We start from the raw sequence: 14,268 nt of genomic DNA on the forward strand, positions 1-14,268 counted from the left end.
TTTGTAATTAAACTGTTTTTGAATTAGATCCTTTTGGTATAAAACTCAAAGTTACAATGATTTTTACCAACCTTCCATTTTTTTTTTAAATACTATATGGTGCATTAATTCCCACGTACATATCTTTATATAAAAAATCAATTTCGGTCAAAAGTGGATTTAGTCCCTCAGGCTACAGAGTAAAGAGTAAAAACGCTGTTTAAGATTTTATATACCACAGGGTTTTCCATTATGAACATTACAGTATTTGTTTAACCGTTTAAATAATCATGTTTAATTATTAAAGATTAGATATTGAAAATTAAACTTTGTTTCTTAAGATTTAAACACTGGTTTAAACTTTTTGAACAATTACTGTAAGGCTCATATAGTGAACAGCGTTTTTTTTTTACTGTGTATATAATATATATATAAAACAAGTAAGTAAGTAAATAAATAAAAGAAAACAATATGTGCGTGGAGATACACCATTGATGGTTTTATGCAACAGGTATACTACAACGGCTTGGTTCATTTGCACGAAGTCATCCAAAATTAATTAATTCTTCTTTAGATGGCGCTATATATATGATGAAATAATACTTTATTGATCATGCAAACTCGAATTCATTCAAGATAAAGTTAAAAGTCTTCTATTGTAAAAATTGAGGAGCGCCATGAGTCATTTCTGACAGACTTGAGAGTCATATTACTTATCATTCTTGTTAATATCATAACAAGTCGTCACCATCATAGTAGTAGTAGAAGCAGTAGTAGTAGTAGTAGTAGTAGTAGTAGTAGTAGTAGTAGTAGTAGTATAGTAGTAGTAGTAGTAGTGGAAGTAGAAGTAGTAGTAGTGGAGGTATTAGTATTAGTAGTAGTAGTAATAGTAGTAGTAGTACATGTAGTAGTAGTGGAAGATTTATTTTCATATTATTAGAAGTAGTAGTATTAGTAGTATAGTAGTAGTAGGAGTAGTAGGAGTAGTAGTGGAAGTATTATTATAATTATTATTATCAGAAGTAGTATAGTAGTAGTAGTAGATGTAGAAGTAGAAGTATTTGAAGTGGTAGAAGTAAAAGTGGTAGTGGTAGTAGTAGAATAAGAAAAATTAATAGTGGTAGCATTCATGATGATAATAGTAATAATAATGATGATAATAGTTTAATTCATATAGCGTTTCATACTTCGTGTTTCTAAGAGCTTTACATGTAAATTATTATTACCCCGATCAAAGGATCCATCACTGTTCCACACATTAATTAGTGCACCATTTCCACTTCCTGGGCAGTATCCTGGCAAGGCAACCAATTATCGGTGCACATGTGCCCAATATCTTTAATCTGTCTCTCTTTAATCTCTCTGTCTCTCTCTCTCTCTCTACTGGCTGTTGTTCCAATTTATTAAAAATAGCAAAAGTAGTCCCAGTTTACAAAACAAATGACCGGACTAAAGGTACGAATTATCGTCCTATATCACCTTTACCATGTTTGTCCAAAATTTTGGAAAAAGTTTGGATATAAACGATTGGATTCTTTTTTGTCATTAAATAAAATTCTTACTCCGGCCCAATTCGGCAAAATTCTCAACCGATTTCGCAATAACTAAATTACTTGATAATGTTTTTAACTCTTTCAAAAAGAACCATATAATTGCTTTATTTATGGACCTAAGTAAAGCCTTCGACACCATTAACCATATCATTTTATTACATAAATTAAATAATTATGGAATACGTGGAGATGCCTGGTCATGAATTAAAAGTTATCTTTTAAATCGACAACAATTCATCTCTATTAATGATATTAAATCTCTGTTTTCCTTTCTTAATTGTGGAGTGCCACAGGGTTCGATTTTGGGACCACGTCTGTTTTTAATATATATGAATGGTATAGTAAATTCTTCCCAAATTCTTTCGTTTATTTTATATTCTGACGACACCAACATTTTATTATCTCACAGAAATTCAAATGAATTGATTGATAGAATGAATTAAAAATGTTTTGTCGTGGTTTAAATGTAACAATTATCCTTAAAAATAAGTAAAACTCATTTTGTTCATTTCAAACTACTCATAGGAATGACGCATTTACCCAAGACATTCTAATTGATAATGAGCCCAAAGATTAAAAAGAAATTATGTGAAATTTCTTGGTATTACAATAGAAAAACATTTATCATTGAACCAACACGTAAGCAATGTATCCTCATCAATGGCCAAAGGAATTGGAATATTATACAATTTAATTAAAGTATTTTTTGCCAGAGAATTCCCTTTTAATGATATACAATGCATTGGTACTACCATATATCAATTATTGTAACCTTATTTGGGGGGAACCGAATAAAACTAACCTTAAAACATTAACTTTTATTACTAAAGAAAGCTGTTATAATCTGCACAAAATCACTATATCTTTCACACACTGATCCTCTTATCTTCTAAAAACGTATAAGATATAAATACTATACAAATAGCTATTTTTATGTTTAAATATTATTACAAACTGCTTCCTCCTGTATTTATCGATTTCTTTTCATAAAATAACAACTAACATTCATGTCCAACACGGACTTGTCAGAATATTCACTTAGACAATCCTAGATCACTATTAGCACATAAAACACTTAGACATCATGGACCTGACATATGGAATACATTGCCTAATTCACTCAAACAGTTAAGATTAATTTCTCCTTTAAAAAAGGTATTAAATCATTATCATTGGATAAATATTCACAAAGTTAAATGGAAAATTGTTCCTTCTCTATATCCTATGAAACACATAATTTAAAAAACAGAAAAAACAACCAAAAATCAAAATAAATCATACATTATGAGGACCAAGCGTCCCCCCACGCAGTCCAACTTAGTTTATAGTGGCAACCCCTGCAACCTTCTAAAAATCGTATTAAAAACAGGTATTAATAGAAAATGCAATTTTGTTCAATGTTTTGCTTGTCAGTTATACGTATATTATTATTCTATTTTTTTTAATGTGTTTATGAAAAAGTGATGCAGAAACTAATAAATGAAATGAAATAATTACATTGACGTTCACATCCTACCGGGTACCCATTTCACACCGTGGCAGAGATGCCAAACGTGGATGAGTGCCTTGCCAAAGGACATTAGCGATTCGCCCCCGACCCTTGTAAGAGTCAAGTAAGGGTTTATCACTACACCATGATTCCTCCATATTATCATTATAATTATTATCACTATTGTTATCATTACCACTGACATCATTTTTATTGAATATCATCATTTATTGTTATCGTCATTATGATTATTATTGTTATCATTATATAAGGACCACGGTATCGTATTTCATCGTATTTTCATACATTAACGGCAATGTCAGGATTTCTTAACAAACAGATTGATCAAACAAAACAAAGCAATACAAAACAAAACAAAACAAAACAAACATGGTCGTATAGCTCGGCACCGGGTGCAGGAAACTTTGAGAGGGCCCCATATGACGAATGATTCTTGCTATTCCAACATCGAAGCCGGTCTCGTGCCAAGGTCGTACACGGTACTTTAAAACCAAATCCTTAACAACGAATGGATTCGTCACAGGTACGTCGTTATATTCACGGAAATGTGGCGTCAATATTTGTATGTGATATCATGGTCACTTGCTCTCTTCAAGGAAGAACAGGCGAGCGACAAACGGGCAATAATATCAAAATTACAAGCGGCCCGTTTCATAAAGACTTAAGTTAACTGTGGTGTTAAAACTGACACCAATTGGTGTTAATAGAGAACCCCACTCTGAGGTGTTAAAATAACACCCTAGAGATTGAACATAACACCAAAGAGTGTAAATGTAACAACCATAGGTGTTGTTATAACACCTTTCGGTGTAAAACTAACACCACCAATTTAACACCGGTGTAAAATAACTGGTGTGGTCCTCTATGTACACCGGTTAACACCACAGTTTTTGCTGTGTATAGTATCAGCCAATCCAATCGAATGATTTCAGTAGCGTTGACAAGTTATTTCAAATTTGTTATCACAATTTTAATGAAACGGGCCCCCAAAGGCTTCTTTAAGGATTCACATTAGGCATGTTAGGTGATTTGAAAGATGCTCACATCCAAGTCCCCTTTCCAATCATGGGCTGTAGTTGGGGTGAATTATTAAGTATTCATGAAACTTTCAAATGTCTAGATTATATAAAGATATATGATAGATCTAGATAGATAGATAGATAGATATATAGATAGATAGATGGATAGGTAGATATGATAGATAGATAGGTAGATAGGTAGGTAGATAGGTAGATAGATAGATAGATATGTATATAGATAGATATATAGATAGATAGATAGATAGATAGGTAGATAGATAGATAGATAGGTGGATGGATGTATGAATGAATAGAATATATATAGAAAATGGATTGATAGATAAATAAATAGATAAGTGGGGGATGGATGAATGGATAAATAGTTAGATAGAAAAATAGATAGGTAGATAGTAGATAAAGAAGATATACTAGATAAATGAATAAATTTGGTGAATAAAAAGAGTTCACATATTGTACATTTAGATTCATAGAATTAATGAAAAACTCATGAAATGCTTATCAATGGACGTGTATATTTTTGATGATCATAAATATCATAATGAAAAATATGAAGGCTATAATCTGAGAAATGACGTGACGTCCCTAGTAACTCAATGTTATCTTGTTTTGGTATTGTTGATTAGTCGGCCTATTGTTTTGTTTTTGTGGAATACCGTGACTAACACCTGGCACGGCCTCTTTCCTGTAGACCCTAATCAATTTGATGAACACGCTAAAGGAAATGATACATTATCGGATGACATTACAATTATAAACAAAATAGGGTATCGACACTTGTATTTAATTAGATACGCATGTATATATAAACCTGTGAATTGTCAAAGTAATTTCAAAGTTCCTGGAGTTGCGATACAGTACGAACTATCCTATCATCACTATCATCCTCATTGTCCAAGTATTTCCAGAGCTAAAATCGCGAATACTCACGATCCTGCCATCGTCACCAACCTGTATACAGACATTCAATGTGAGTATAAAAAGGCATCTTCATATGTTTTTTTTCAGGAGTTGGTCTCAATCTGTGACATGCTCGAGTATTGTCAGCAGACCTTCGGGGCATCCTACTTTTTTAGTTTATATATATTTATTTATCTATATGTATTACTTCAATTATTATTTCTTCAATTTCGACCTAAGATACAACCTTGATAGTGATGTCGATAAAAGTTGTGAGGGGTGTAAATTTGAATAATTTTCTATCATCCACGCATTATAGTCAGATAAAATGCAATATATAGGCCTAGTGAAACTACACAAGAGATATATTTGTTATGCTTTTCGGAGACTGGCATGGAGGAAGATCAAATCTCCAAGAATATTCATAGAAATATGCGTATATTTATATCATGTTGAAAAACACAATGATTAATTAATTTGTTTATTTAATTTCACTTTTCTCATTTTGTATCTATTTTTTTTATTCATCTGTTTATTCGTTAAAGTAATATATTTGTTATTATCGATGATGCGTATGGGCTCGTCGTGGTCTAGTGGTTCTGACTCTCGCCTTTCAAACAGAGGGACGTGGGTTCGAATCCTAACCATGGCGTGTTTTCCTTCAGCAAGAAATTTATTCACGCTGTGCTGCACTCGACCCAGGTGAGGTAAATGGGTACCGGCTGGAAGAATTTCCTCAAAAAGCTGTGCGCACCAGAATCGGTAGACTACCGGTAGCTTAGCCGGGGTAATGTAGGAGCACCTTGAGCATCTATAGCATGGGTGATACATGCGCTTTAAAAGTCCTACATTATTATTCATTATTTTATGCAGCTTACACGAGCTTATAAGTGATAGAAAAAGAGAATCAGAAGAGTCAATCTCGAAGCAACCTTCGAAATCAATTTATTGTTCTTTTCTCCTTTCAATATAGATGAAGCAACACACAGTGATGACAGCTTTCATCCTGCTTTGCCTTATGGCACTTGAATTAGAAGGTAAGTAGATTGCTTGTTCGCTCTTTCAATAGTCCCTCGGAGAGAATAGAATTCTGTATGTCATTTTGATAAAATCCTCTACTTTTTCTTCTTCAACCAATAAAAAGCATATTCGTTGGGAATAATATCGCCCAAAAAATGAATTACCTATGAAAAAGTTGGTTATTTTAACCAACAAGCATTAATGTTTCCTTTTCATAACAAATTGGGCGTTATTTTATTCAGTTTTTTTATTGAACCGTCTATACAACTGTAGTATACTGTAGTAATTATGGTAAATTCATTTACAAAAAACATAAGTGACCTTTTAATAGAATCTAACTAGCATTAAAAAAATATATGATTGTATCGAAAGTATCATTTTAAGATAAAGCTTGACTTTTAACCGATCACTTTGTTTTCCACAACTTTTATTTCTCAAGCACATCCCCATGGCAGACATCACGGTAGTAGGAAACGAATCGAAGCTTTCTTACAGAGATCGGGAATTTGTGAAAATTACAACGCCTCGTCGGTAGACGACCGATCTACCTGCTCAGACGAGTTCGTCAATGGCCTCAGCCCCCGGAACTGGGGCCGACGTTCGCTCTCTGATATCGTCGATTTCATTTGCCTGGAAGGTGGTTTGGAAGCCTCGTCTGCCTGTGTTATTCTCGACATCGCTTGCGACACGATCACTACGGAAACTTCGACATTGGAGAAATGCCCCCGCTCTCGAGGTAAGCCTATCATGACAAAGATTGTAGAATAAAAAATCAGGAAAATTACAATAATGATGATAATGAGAACAAATTAATATGACACGTTGAAAGAGAATAACTTGTGATTAATGCTCTCACAGCTAAATTAAGATCAATATATAGGAAATTTTGCAAAAATGTACTCCGTTTGAAGTCGTTCATCAATAATGAGGATTTTAATTACAGTGTTTTCTCAAGACCAAGAAAAAGAAAAGAAAAGGGTTAAATATGGTATTTTTCTCAATATCATGTCAAAATATACTATTCTATAATATTGCTGTCATTATCAGCATTACACTTGCGTACAGATGGGCGCTTGGGAGCCATGTCCCCGCCCCCCCCCCAAAAAAAAAAAGAAGGGGTAGAAGAAAAAGAAGTTTTTTTTATATATGTTATGTCAAAATGTGTAACACTAATTATAGTCTTGTACGAACAAAAATCAAAGTAGGAGTGGGGGGGGGGGGGGGGGAGGCTGAGCCAAAAGTGGGGGTTGACCATACAAAAAATCACAATCCTATGGCCGTTTTTACGTTTTTGTACACGGTTTTGGAAAAAGTGGGGGTGCGACTGAAGCCCCCAGCCCCCCGCTTAATTCCGCGGCCCATGATATTATCATAATCATTATCATCATCACCATCATCATCATCATCGCCATCATATCGCCATTAGATATCATCAAAGTCATTATCAACATTATCAATATTGTTCTTCTGTAGGCAATCGCCAAAGACGTGATGACTCCTCGAGCAGTGAGGAATCAAGTTCGCAGGAAGATGAAGATACCCCAACAACAACAACAACCACTACTGCCCCAGTGACCACTACCCCAGCTGCTGCCTCCACACCAAATACTCCAGTTCCTAACCCTTAAGTACTGGCATAAAGATGGGGTTGGGGGGCCTTGGGGGACATGGACCCCCCCCCCCCGCCAAAAAAGAAACCCACGCAAACAATGATAATAATAAAAAATAGATAAATAAAAAAATCACCAAATTACAGGAAAAGAGGAGAAAAGGAAAGAAAAAGGGGTAAAGTATTTTTGCATATTCTATATGTTAAAACCTATCATAAAATAGGTCAACAAAATTTGTTTTCTAGAAATGTTTCCCCATTTTGCCATGTGTGCCCCCCCAAAAAAAAAATGGGGGGGGGGGCTCATTACGCCACTGCCTGTTTTCCGTTGATTATGCCATGGACCTATAGTAGGTCCATGATTATGCTAACATTATGTGAATTCGGTTCGTGCACCCTTCTCCTTGATATCCTACCAAAGTAAAAAAAAATATATATATAATTAGTTTGAATATTCATGATCACATTTGATAAATAAAAACTTGGTACAAATGAATGAAATTAGTTTTGAAAAATTGTTTTGAACCGCATGAGAAGGTGCGATTCTAAATGTGCCCCCCCTCCGAAATTAATGCCTAGATAGAGGTTGGATCCAAACACCACCAACTGACACAACCCAAGTGGGCCATGGTGCATCATTGGCATCGTCGCGAATTTTTTTCGTGTAATTGATAGAATATCTTATTTCAACTTTCAGAAAGGTTGTTTTCATTTTATATTGAAAATTGTTTTCTGTTGAAACAAAATAATTGCACTCAGTGGCGGACCGGAGGAGACCAGCCTGGAGGAGACAAAGTATCGGAGGGGCACAGCATTGTTAAAAAACAATACAGTGCTCCTCCAATTTATTGTCTCCTCCGGGTCACGGTCCGCCAGTGATTGCACATGTTTATAATGTGTATAAATATATAAATGTTTCATGCAGAGCTATATGTTAATTATTTTAATAAGTTACGCTCATTGGTCATTGTACGCACGTGTTCAAGACTGAATGATTCATTGTCATTCAGTTTGTGTTACCTGTATAAATGTATGAAGATTTTATTGTGAAGCAAAAGAGATATTCATATTTGTATAAAATTTGTGTGAAATATTAATAAAATCATTTTTTAATGTAGAATATTCAACGGGTTATGTGAACATTAGTTACAGTCTATTTGTGTATAGATGGGAGAGGGAGGGCTTAGGATACTATGGACCCCGAAAAGTTTCACGACCAAGGAAAAAAACCAAAGAAGACAAAAAAGGAGGGAAAGATAGAAAAGAAATGGGGACGAGTGGATTTATTCTGAATATAATCATTGTGTCGAAATCTTTTTAAAATGATTTTTTTTAAGGTCAATATTTTCGCTCGCTCTCGATTTAGATTTTTTTACCTCGTCCTTGCTCTCGTGCCCCAATTGGTCTCATTTATAATGTGAGTCACAGGGAGTGAGTGTGTTGCTGTGTATGTGTACAATTGGGATGGGGAGGAGGAGATGAAGAGGAAGAAGAAAAAGAAGAAGCCAAAGAAGAGAAAAAAGAAGAAGAAGGAAAAGAGGAAGAAGAGGTAGAAGAAGAAAAGAAAGAAGAAGCAGAAAAAGAAGAAGTAGAAGAAGAGAGAAGAAGAAAAGAAAGAAGAAGAAGGAGGAGAAGAAGGATTAGAAGAAAAAGAAGTAGACGAAGAAAAAAGAGAAAGAAGAAGAACGGGAAGAAGACGAGAAAGAAGGAAAAGAAGACGGGAAAATAAGGAGGATGAAGAAGAAGAAGAGGAGGACGAAGAAGGTTATTTGTGTAAACTCGACAGTTTCATGAAAGTACACCAATTGTGTTCTTTCTGTCATTATTTGGAAATTTTTATTAACCCATTCATAAAACGAAAACGAAGATTCCGACGAAGATTCTGCTAGGATCGAAAGCTTAGGCCCCTTTTGACTCTAATTACTCCATTGGCTTTTTTTTTTAGATAAGCAGTTTTCAGCAGCTTCTTTTTGCCATTCATAAAACGTTAACAACTTTTGATCTTTTAAAAATAGTAGCCTTTTATTGAATTTAATAGGACAAACTTCATACATTTTGCATTAAACATTTTATTTTAGATTTTGTTTATTGATCGCGTGAGGCAGGCGAAAATGATGGTAAACCTTTTAAACATTTTTTCTTCGATCTTAATGCTTAATGATTGCAACATCAAGCTGCAATTTGATTTTATGTAGCTTACATATTAAAAGGAAAGTTTACCCTGAAGAAAGTTTGTTGTAAAAATAGCAGAAAATATGATATTGGTAAAGATTTGAGGAAAATCTATTAAAGATTAAGAAAGTTATTAGAAATTTGAATTTTGGGTTTGTGAAGTCGTATAAAAACGAGCAGCTATACCTCATTATGTTATGTAATATAAAATGCATAATTTTAATTTTTAATGGTACGAGATGATTTTTTTTCAGGAACGGGTGTGAAATGATATGTTTATTGATATACTGAATGTACCGTAAACACCCTTTTCAATTTTCTGAATAATGACAACTAGTTGATTTTCTTTTTACCATACGATAATTTCGGAAATCTGCTCGCATATGACGTCAGAAATCAAATAATTAGAATTCTAATAACGCTTTTTATTTTTTGATGGATTTTTTCAGACCTTCGGCAATAAAAATGTATATGTATATATATATATATATATATATATATTATATATATATCTGTTGCTATCTTTACAATCAACTTTTTATCAGAGTGAACTTCCCCTTTAAATTTGAAAATGGGATCGAGGGGCTATACCATTGAAAAAAAAAAGATGTGCTGTAGCCCCCCCCCCCATTCCGCGGTCTCTGTTTGCAAACTGTATATTTTACGATTAGACTCCTGTACATGAGCTATGACAGATGACACTTTGTTACGTTGCCAAAGAAGAAGTTGATTTCGTGCTGTTTATAACTTCCCGCCCAACCCGGGGGGGGGGGGTCTCGTGTGTATCGCATACGGAGATGTGCCAGGGTCTTGCTATTGCAAAAAAATCCTCAGCCATGGGTCCTATTTTTCAATTGAATACTAATCTTTAGACATGGGTCAGTTTTTGAAAAAAAAAACAAAGACTTATAGTCCCCGGAAAAGCACCGGAAATGTCTATATGTTAGTCCCGGTCGAGAGTATACAGCCCGGGACCCCCGGATGGGTCTATACATATTTAAAGAAAATCCTCAGGCATGGGTCTGTATTTTCAGAAACTGATCCTTAGACATACTTGCATGTTCACGGTCAAATGACCCTTAGAAATGGGTAAGGGTTTCCAGCCCGGCCGAGCCTCACACCCAAGTAGGCCTACCCCCCCCCTGTCCCGACGGTGCCACTGAAATGAAGCCGCTTGCTTTTCGGAAATATTTGCAGTCAGAAATAGGGTTGCAAGTTTTAGGGTGCAGTTTAAAAAGCCTTGTAGTAGCATTTACCCCGGGTATTCACCCCCAATAGCAGTACCCCTCCCCCAACGATTTCGAGCTCATCTACCCCACTGATGGAGCAAAAAAAGGGGGGGGGTTATCAACCAAAAATTTAGGGGGGTGACGCAAGAAAAATAATCTGACAAGCAAAAAAAAAAGGTTATCAACCCAAAATTTAGGGAGGGATGCAAAACAAAAGAAATAATCTGACAAGCAAAAAAAACCCCCAGAATTCTAGGGCGGACCACAACAATTTTAGGGGGGGTCCAGCTGAATTTAGGAGGGGGGTGAAATTGACAAGTGACAAGCAAAAAGAACAAAAAAAGTTATCATTAAAAATTTTGGGGGTCTATCCCCCCCGCCTAAAATTAAGGGGGACAGGACCCCCCCACCGCTTCTGCTGCTTATACTGGGTATATAGAGGATAAAAAAGAGGGTCGATCGATGTGACGGAGGGAGAGAGAAAGAGAGACGCTCGTAAAGGGCGCGAGTCCACCTCATGGAAAAAGATTATTTGAATAAAGAGAATAACGACACAACAATACTGAAAATTTAATCAAAATAAGAAGTAAAATACGAAAGTTCTGATATTTTAAAGTTTTACTTCAGCGATGAATTTTTCGGTGTTATGCTTGTTTGATTTTTTTGGGTGGGGGGGGGGGTGGACTTAAATAAAAGGGGGTTTCAAGCCCAGTGTTATAAGCCTGCATAACCTAGAAAGTCCTCGCCCTATCTCTAAGATGTTATTTGGCAAACCTCAAAAATACCCCTAGACATGCAAGTCAAAGATTTCATCCATTCTTCCTTTTTAGGTGATCGAGAAAAACACCAACCCCTTCAAAATTATGTTTCTGAAATGTACTGGGAAAATTGCGAATTCTGGCACCTTTAATAAATGAAGTTTTGTATGAAAAGCAATGAGAGCTTCAGTGTGCAGACAGCTAGCGTATCGCTCACAACTATTATATAGCACGTGCTAATGGAGCGATCGCGGTCCTATTGGGGGAACTGGTATGGCGGACAATAAAACTCGCGGGCTTCAAACAAAGGACCCTCCCCGCATATCCATTTAGTGGAGAGATCAGTGATCTCCCCCAGCCAAAAACCAATGCTCAGCAGAGAGCATTGATACAAGAGAATGCCTACTCTGAAAGGTCTACATGTGTATCACGGTAACCGCGCGGCGCCGCAACGTGTGTGCGCTTTCCCGGCATGTGTCTTTAGCAATCTGTGGAATGTGCACGGGTGGGGTGGGGCGGTGGAGTCATGCATTCCCTTCCCGTCGTAAATTGCATTTTATATGGATTGGATGTGGGTCGATGTTGCCCCCTTTAATGGCGCAAAATGACAAAGAGATGGCAAGACGGAAAAAAAACATGCACAGCGAAATTAGAAAAAAAAACAAGTAAGATAAGCTGGTAAAGAATATAGGGGCGGGGGGAGAGAATTAATCATTTTCAAAATAAAAAAAGTTGACAGGCTCATAATGTCCCGTTTTGTATATAATTATATTTACATCTTGAGATGCATTATGCCTATAAACTGGCCCGATTTGAGCAATTCACTCGGATCGACGTGCATGCTAGCGGCGGATCGTGTTGGCTTTGATAAGATATCACTCTAAAAATATTGGGTTAAAATATTCCATGGGGGTAATTATGTGTCGAACCAACATTGGTCATTTCATTTGGGCATTTATTATTTATGCAGTGTGATGAAAATTTAGCCCATTCTAAATCATGTAATTGCTGATTATCTTTTTAACCTTATACTGGACAATGCTTTCCGTATATAAACACTGCCCCAGTGGTTGGACACAAGTCATACCATCGTGCTAGTTAAAATTTTACCAATTTTTTTTACAGTGTAGGCTACCAGTGCTGAAAAGTGTTTTTTTTTTCGACAGGTCAACTATTTGATATGTTTCATATTCCGGAAACCAGTTTTCAATTTAGTGATCGATGTAGTCGTGCCAGGGAGGCTAGTCAATTATATTGCTGTACACATGCGTGACAAGAAAAACGCGTTAAGGGGTCAGTTTTTCAGTTTTGCGGGACGTGGGCAGAGCGTGCTCTCGTCGATCGTTAAGCCGGTAAAAAAAACACCGATTTTTTTCAAAAAAGGGTAGTTTTTAAAGACTGGTCAATGCAAATGTTTGGAAATAATTTGGTCCGAATGTGTAGCAAGCGGCGTACATTCATTGAGCCTCCCCCCTCCCCTGCCTGGGTCGTTGTGCGACTTCCCAGTGCTTTTTTGAGGCATTAGAATAGCATGTTTCTTGATTTGATCGGAGGGGGTTTAAGCCTCCTCTTGTGAGTCTGGCTTGGCGATTGCGTTAAAAATAATACATGCAATTAACCGCATCGCTTACAATTCTCCTGAATATCCGTTAATTCAGCTCACGCATAGGCCTATTAATAAAACAAATGAAATTTGGTTCAGGATCGTGCTTCGATCGCGCCCCTTCGTGACTTCAGTTTTGCTTATAACAGCAACCTGTTCTATTATTCTCCAAAAATGAAATCCTTACAAGCTTCATTTTTTGCTAAAAATTGAAAGGATTTTTCTCCCTGAGAAAGGAGAATTGGTTGATAATTGACTCTCTATGTACCATATAAAAGCTGTGTGGTTGATGTTTTAAATAGGCAAACTAGTCAATTTTGATGTTGTTTCCCTTTCACTAATTGTATTTGTTGCATCCGGTTCAGTGACGTAGCTAGGATTTTTTCCCCGGGGGGCACTGAGGGGTCCTTGCTTTTTTAGGGGGGGGGGCACCGGCCATTTTTCCGGTGTGTGTGTGTAGGTGTCCACAAGGGCGGATCCGACTTTCGCCAATAGGGGACGGGGCCCGAAATTATCTTCACCTATATCAGTCACTTCTTAGTTTTATTCTTATAAAACAACATAAACATAAAATAATCTCATAAGCCTTATAAAAAGTGCGAGCGCGAAGCGCGAGCGTTTTTTTTACTTTGATGTATTTTTTCCTGAAAATTTAATTTTCTGGGCAGTGTTATGTGTGATCCTGAACAAGATTCGTATGTACCCCCAAGCGCGAACAGAAATTTTTATCAACTGTTCTAGCATTATCAAAAAGGGACCTGTTAGGGACTGCTTACAGTCACCCGCGAAGGCGGTATATATTTCAATAATGCGAGCGCGAAGCGCGAGCAAATTTTTTGACATTCCGAGCTAAAAAATGGTCATTCTAAGCACTTTTTGTATTAATTAATGGGATAGG

General features: G+C 36.2%; 1 protein-coding gene across 1 annotated transcript; it reads left to right on the forward strand.

The window, feature by feature from the left end:
* Window positions 1-4,908: 4,908 nt before the first annotated feature.
* LOC121411681 lies at window positions 4,909-7,681 on the forward strand. Its single transcript, XM_041604502.1, has 4 exons — window positions 4,909-5,049; window positions 5,953-6,016; window positions 6,439-6,735; window positions 7,473-7,681. Exons 2-4 carry the CDS (start codon window positions 5,953-5,955, stop codon window positions 7,625-7,627), a joined length of 516 nt encoding a protein of 171 aa, XP_041460436.1. The 5' UTR covers window positions 4,909-5,049; the 3' UTR covers window positions 7,628-7,681.
* The last annotated feature ends 6,587 nt before the right edge of the window (window positions 7,682-14,268 follow it).

Source organism: Lytechinus variegatus, chromosome 3 (genome assembly GCF_018143015.1).
Source record: "Lytechinus variegatus isolate NC3 chromosome 3, Lvar_3.0, whole genome shotgun sequence".
Lineage (NCBI taxonomy): Eukaryota > Metazoa > Echinodermata > Echinoidea > Temnopleuroida > Toxopneustidae > Lytechinus > Lytechinus variegatus.

What these genes read in the sequence shown, in the direction of transcription:
- LOC121411681 (XM_041604502.1), top strand. Translation starts at nt 5,953, where the DNA reads ATGAAGCAACACACAGTGATGACAGCTTTCATCCTGCTTTGCCTTATG. An exon ending in TATGGCACTTGAATTAGAAG is followed by an intron (nt 6,017 to 6,438) that starts GTAAGTAGATTG and finishes TTATTTCTCAAG; the next exon opens with CACATCCCCATGGCAGACAT. An exon ending in GAAATGCCCCCGCTCTCGAG is followed by an intron (nt 6,736 to 7,472) that starts GTAAGCCTATCA and finishes GTTCTTCTGTAG; the next exon opens with GCAATCGCCAAAGACGTGAT.